General features: G+C 40.5%; 1 protein-coding gene across 1 annotated transcript in view; it reads left to right on the top strand.

Moving 5' to 3' along the window:
- csmd2 (CUB and Sushi multiple domains 2) overlaps window positions 1–6,971 on the top strand; it is a 221,697-nt gene that overhangs the window by 18,440 nt on the left and 196,286 nt on the right. The window contains exons 7-8 of the mRNA XM_010794261.1: window positions 2,109–2,221; window positions 6,515–6,697. Of these exons, the coding sequence (XP_010792563.1) occupies window positions 2,109–2,221; window positions 6,515–6,697 (296 nt within the window). The remainder of the gene's footprint in view (window positions 1–2,108; window positions 2,222–6,514; window positions 6,698–6,971) is intronic.

Genomic DNA, 6,971 nt, shown 5'->3' with positions numbered 1-6,971 from the left:
TGGTGCTGATAAAATTAAAGATAAAGTGTGTGTTTAAAATATAAAGACTTACTATGCATATAAATAAAATAAACATGCTATATAGAAAATATGTGCACTTTACACAGCGTAATAGGCGCGTTCACACCAAGTACTTTTCCCACAAAGGTTCCTGAGAACGACGATTTAGTTGCGTTCACACCAAAAAGTCCCAGGAACTAAATTAGTTCTAGAGAACCTTTTTTTTACCCCCTTTTCAGTTCCTGCTAGAGAGCAGGGACTTTCGTGGGAGAAAAAGGTTCCTGTGTCTGATTGGCTGGGCGGAATGCAAACCACGCCCCGTCAAACTCCCAAAAACTTTTGTGAAGCCACCATTTTATTATCCTCGCATTGCATTATTAGCATTAGCATTAGCCCAGCGCAGAAACGCAGAGAGACTAACTTATGACAACACAAAATAAAACATGGGAGCGGTGGAGATGAGGACTAAAGAGTTCTCAGGAACCTTTGTGGGAAAAGTACTTGGTGTGAACACGCCTAATGTAATCTTTATGTTACTGGTCTACTTAATATTCAGCAGTCTGATGGCATGGGGGAAAAAGCTATTACAGAATCTGATAGAGTTTGTGCTAGCAGATGCTCCATAACAGTTCACAGGATGTTGTTATTAATTGCGCTGAAATGTACCAACTTAATAACGTTTTTATAGATCCATTTTTATGTGGCTCTGCCTCACCCGGGTTGGAGCTGGGAGATAAAAGGGGGAGGAGTTAGTTGGTAAGAGAAGATCTTCCTCACTTTTAGATTGTTGTGCGCATAAGTTACAGGACACACAAAAATGAGCTAATCTGTTCCATTAAAAACTCATCCGCCCTTTACAGACTTCTTTATGATATGAAAGTCGAGTGAGCAATGCTGTCATGGAGATCTAATGCACTATTGCACACAAGCTACTAGAACAATTTAGGACTGGAGAATAAACTGCAGCTATCAGCACCGTTTATTTAGGACTATATTTTTGTGAATCAGTGGTGCAGGCAAGTGTGTGCAAGGTGTTGGGAATTATTCTATTGTTACTTTAAGGTCAGAGGAATGTAGCTCTGCTGCAGCACAGTAATAAATGTGCTGGTAAATAAGCACTGAGTCGCAGCCAATCAAATCTCTTCTTTTCACTTCAGAGACCCGGAGCAATGACAGTTTGATTATAGGAGAGAACCATTTGGTGTTAGTCTGCCACAAACGTGTTTCCCATGGAAAAACGATGTCCTTGTGTGGGAAGAACACAATTATCATCAGCAGATAGACTACTTCAAACAAAGATAGTGTTTGAGAGAGTGATTAACTTGCAGGTAAATTATAACGGACAGAATGTGTTTCCATTCCAATTGCCGACAAACCTGCGTTAATTAAAACCATTGGAGTTATCGTGGTAAAACAAACAAATGTCTAAAAAAAGCAGTGGTTGTTTTTGGCAGAAAATGCAATCCCCACAACACGGTGCACTATGGTGCATCTTTCCCTCCACATATGTATAAACAATTTCACAGAAGCACTCTGACTGTCAGACTGCAGGAAAGGAGACAATCACACACCGTTCTTACCCAGACAGCTTCTTTACTGCTCCTACCGTCCTCTGTGTGCCATCACTCAAATTAGAGCCTTTAATCACTTACGCCACAGCTATACACTTCCTAATTAGAGTTGGGGGAATAACTTTTCAAATAGGATTACACTATTTCTTTGGCGTTGACTGATCTGCCTTCATGTTCCACTTTCTTGTCCCCAACTGTTTTGAATGAAATGTTTTTTTTATTGTATCACATTCTCAGACTGGAATTGCCGGCAACTGTGTCAGAGCACTTTTCTTTGATGAGTGAAGTCAGATAGTTTAAAATGTATCTTCAGGTGTTGTTGTTTTTCTTCTTCTGCTTGCATTACGTTTTTAATGATGTAGTGGAAACGGTGCCTTTGACTATTAAAATTGCTCCAAATCCACTGCAGTAAATGCAAACACTGTTTATATTAATTCAAACAACTGATCCAGGATTCACATTTGACACACCAACCTTAGTAGCACAAACCAACGGTGTGTATACAACAATCTTAAAGACATCATTTCTCTTTTGCAGCCTGTCTGGAACCACGACTCCAGACCTTGTGGTTAGCACCAGTCACCAGATGTGGCTCAACTTCAAAACGGACGACACCAGTGGCTCCCTGGGATTCAAGGTGTCTTTTGAAGGTAAGAGTGATTCAAACGTTCTTGTTGCCGAAGTGCCAGCTTCGTTGCCGCATTTTATAAACTGTTTTTTTCTTTCACAAATAGAGGGAAGTGTCTTTTTTTGGATCATTTCCCCTTGTGTATTGTGACTCATTGCTCAAATCTGCCAACATAGCCACTGACAGAACACATTTTGCCTCGGTTAACCGTCACATTGCTGTCCTTTCCTGTCTTCTCGAGTTTAGTTTCAAGAACAGAGGGGTCAGAGATGCTCCATCTGTCCATCTAAGACTTTTTTTAAGAAGCTTAATAGCACCGTAACAAAAGAGGCGTGGCGCGGCCCTCCTTGGGATCTCCTTCTGCCGCATCGGATGCTGCAACAATACAGCTGGACTACAAAGCCCTTGAGAGAAACATAAACAGCAACAAGGAATCAATGTAGTCAAGGACTTTCAGTTAATCAATCCCCAAATTGCTGGTTCTCTTGCAAGTATGCACAAATTATGTTCAAAAATAATGATTTGTGTCATAATTGGTGCCTTGAAAGCTAATGAGGAAGGACAAAAGGGGCACTTATTTTGGTAACACAAGCAATTAGCCATCGATGCAGCCTTCCACAGATATCTGATGTATTCTCAAAACCAAGTGTGCACATGATCTGTATACTCATGTGTGTGTGACTTGGAAAATGGTAATGAATACGTCTTTGTGAAAGCATTCATGTGTGGAGACAAGAGAGACAAAACAGAGTGACAGTGTGAGTTTGTGTATTGGTGTGTGTGTGTGTGTGTGTTTGTGTGTGTGTGCCTGTGTGTGAGTATGGGGAGTTTGCCAGAGTTCTTCTATTAGATAGGTCCGCCGCTTGCCTCTCTGAACACAGCGAGGCTCCTCCCTTGCCCACAGATGCTTATTTTTCATCAGTAAAAACAACAGAGAAAGTGGAGCAACATGCCGAACCGAAGTGTAATTAAAACAATGAGTTGTACCTAATGAAGGGGAAGAAACACTTTGAACCACTTCACCTCCCAGACTGGAGCGCCCAAAATCTAATTTGCATTCTTAATTACTTGTATTTTAAACCTGATCATCAAGTGTAATTGCAAACACAGTCAAACCAGTACACATACATTTGAGTGTGGTTTGCATACTGCTGTGGCCTCAAATATTCAATTGAAAATGTTTAAATGTATAACTGTTGTTTTCAGAGCCTTTTCAGGCAGTTTTATACTTAAAGTTATGGCATGTTTTGTAATTTGAAGATGTGCTGGTACTCTAGCCTAAATGGGCCCTATTAGGCTTTTTGGGTTTTTCCTTTCTTGTACTGTGTTATGTAGGTTTGTGTGCATGTAAATGGTCTGCAAAGCATACAATCCCAGAGTTTCTCTCACACACTCTCCCCCCCTGCCTTAAGCGCTCCAACACATTGTTGAGACTGGGCTCTGGTTTCAGACAGAGGGTGGAAGTAGGTGCTGCAGCACAGGCAGTATGAGAAAAATAAAGATATTTTTGAAAATTAAAGCATGTAGACATGTTACAAAAAAGAAGCAACAAATACAAATATGAACCTGGAAATTAGCATAACAGGGCCCCTTAACCTGTATAGTTAAAATATTGTCATTTACTCCTAGATCTAAAATCTTATAGGTACTTTACATGAAGGGCTTTAGTGGAAACGTGGGCCTCTGAATTTCTATCAGACATTGTATGCAAAATTGGGTTATTCCAATAGACTCGAGTATTAGAGTTTTTGTCGTTCAAGGAGACTGCGGGATAGTTGTTGGCAGTAAAGTGACTCAGAGTTACATTACGGTGTTTACATTTTTCCAGCGTGACAAACAGACGGCAGCAACGAAAATGACATCCATTACATCTCTTCACTTATTCATGAGAATCAAATGGCTGCAGCCTGCTCTCTTATACACAACATACACATTCACAAACATATGTATAACAACAGGCAATCCATGAAACATGTGTTCACACCAATGTACACTCACACACTTCAAAGGGCTCTCATTTACTGCCTCTATTTCCCTAACATTTTGATTGTAGGGACCCATGAGGCAGAGGGGCCTTATTTTAAGACAAACCCTGCTGGGAGTTGAGTGAGCATATCATAGAGACAAACACGCTGTTGTATAATTCTGTGTGTGCGTGTATGCATTTGCTCATTGAAGTGCGTATTTTGAGGTCCATCTTATAGCTATCGGTGGTGTTTGTTGGATCTTATACATTCCTGTCGTATTATTTCCAATACATTTTCTCTCAGGCCCATCTGAAAACTGTCTTTCAGTGTCTCCCCTTTTAAAGGTGACTCCCACGTAAGATCAATGAGTTGACTTGTGAACGAGGCGGCCTCAGGACAGCCATACATCCAAACAGCAGTGAGCTCTAAATATGTGTTCTAAATGATGATCATCATTAAGGCTGAGGGTATGGATTTATACCCAGCATCGCCCCTGGTGCGATTTAAAATCGTATTAGACCCTGCCATCATTTCCTGGATGAATGAGCTTATTCGCTCTCTGTGTTTCCCCGACCGGATGCCTCAACATTCCCATCTGCAACCTCAGAAAATTAGAAGGGACTTGCATACGTCTTGTGATAATGAAATTGGCTTTGAGTGGTTTTAAGGAAGAAGCGTTTTGATGCTGGTGTGTTTGTGTGTGCACCTGAAAGCACTCACATCAGCTTCCAACAAAAGTGAGAACGTTTTTCACACAGTGAAAGGAGAGATACATTTGCAGCGGGAAAAAGAGACACAGTTGAGAGAGAAGTTTGCAAAATGAGTTGGTAACATGTTGAGAGGATAAGGAGACAGTCAAGACTACTTAGTGGAAATTAAATTGACCAGAAATTAAATGCATTATCTGACAAAAGGAATATCACATCGATTATAATGTAATGAAGTGTAAAAGCTACTCTGCCTCGTCGGACCAAAATTAACTCTGTACTGAGTCATCTCTAATACAATTATCTTTTAATAAAAAAACATTTTTATTTGTCTGAGCACATCATATTATTTCCAACATGTCTTATCTTTTTTCCAACATGTCTTATGTTAAGATAATAGTTCCTTCTATTTTCATATTACTTTAGGCTTTTTTGATATCCATTTAATTTGTTAATTGTAATTTGCTTTTTTTCTAAAAGGTTATTGTTCTTTTCAATCATCCAAAGCACTGTGTAGCTTTGTTTTGAAAGTTGCTTGATATATAATTGTTTTGTATTATTATTTATTGACATTATAATATCCATTAATTCTTAGCAAAGGCGCCAGACAGGAATGGCTTTTGTCTCATTTCCACTGCATGGTTTGGCTCAACTCTACTCTCTTTGGTACTTTGCTGAATCAGCACATATACTATTTTAACGTTGCTTTAAAGGGGCCCTATTGTGCTAATTTCCAGGTATCAGAATTGTATTTTGTGGCAAAAAGTGCCTTTATTTTTCTCATACTGCCTGTGCTGCAGCACCTCTTTTCACCCTCTGTCTGAAACCAGAGCCCAGTCTGCACTGATTGGTTAGCTGGCCAGCTCTGTTTTGATTGGTCAAACGCTTAGATATGTCCCACACCTATGCCCATCACATACAATGTGTTGGAGCGCTAGCCAATAGAAGCGTGAGTGTTACATAGTTACATAATTGGAGTGTGCGTGAGAGAAACTCCCTCTGTAGGGAACTTTGGAATTTCAACCGTTGCAGATCATTTACATGCACACAAATCTATATAACACACCCTTAAAAAAAGGGAAAACTCCAAAAAGCCTAAAAAATGTAGTGTCTAACACTTCATTTTAATGTCTAATGTTCCTGTAGTAAGTAGTGGTAATGTAGACTGCATCCTATACGTAAATAGGATGCAGGGGCTGGGACAGTGCTCCCACATCCAGCAGTTAAAAGTTGGCTGCAAATCAGCGTTGTATAAAATGATAAGCAAAGTCATTTTTTCCAGACTGCAGACTCCATGACTGCACATGAATGCACTGCTCTTGCAGGCTTCCACAGTCAGCAAAAGAAAGAAAAAAATATAAATTGGAACTAATGAATAAATTGGGTTTGGGGAAATGCATTTCGATTGGCCTACCTGGGACATTTGCTCTGTCGCAATAAAGGGTCACACAAAAACCAGCAGTATTCAATAATTCCCACTCAGTAAGCTGAACACACATTTTCCTAAAACAGGAATTAATGAGATACAGCAGTGTTGGTTTTGATTTAGTGTGAGGTCCTGCATCTTCATATCACTTATTTTTTTAATCAATATCAGTTTTGCATGTTAAATGTTCTTGCCTTTGTGTTTCTTTTACGCAGAAATTGACCAGGGAAGTTGTGGAGATCCTGGATTCCCAGCGTACGGGAAGCGAGAAGGGACAGGTTTCCGCCACGGGGACAAACTGTACTTTGAGTGTCTGCCTGCGTTTGAGCTGGTGGGGAAGAAGAACATCACCTGTCAGAAGAACAACCAGTGGTCGGCGAAGAAACCCAGCTGCGTCTGTAAGTTCTTGGGAGCCTCGTGCGTTCAGATTGTACATTCACCACGTGCCGACATGTGCCATACATCAGGGTTTCCGCTAGGATTTTTTCTTGCCGGTCAAAGGTCCGGAAATAATTTATTTTACCGGACAAATTCGAAACTTACCGGTCATGTTTCAATAATAAGAATAAGAATTGTGTAGGCGTGTGGTGCAGTGGGTTGTGCGTTGGTGTTCGGATCAGGGGGTCACAGGTTCAAACCCCACTGCAGTCAGCATGTCGTTGTGTCCCTGGG

Source organism: Notothenia coriiceps, unplaced genomic scaffold (genome assembly GCF_000735185.1).
Source record: "Notothenia coriiceps isolate Sejong01 unplaced genomic scaffold, NC01 NC01_scaffold00037244, whole genome shotgun sequence".
In the NCBI taxonomy this organism is placed as follows: domain Eukaryota; kingdom Metazoa; phylum Chordata; class Actinopteri; order Perciformes; family Nototheniidae; genus Notothenia; species Notothenia coriiceps.
Note: the sequence above shows the minus strand (reverse complement) of the source record. Positions and strands in the feature narration are given on the sequence as shown.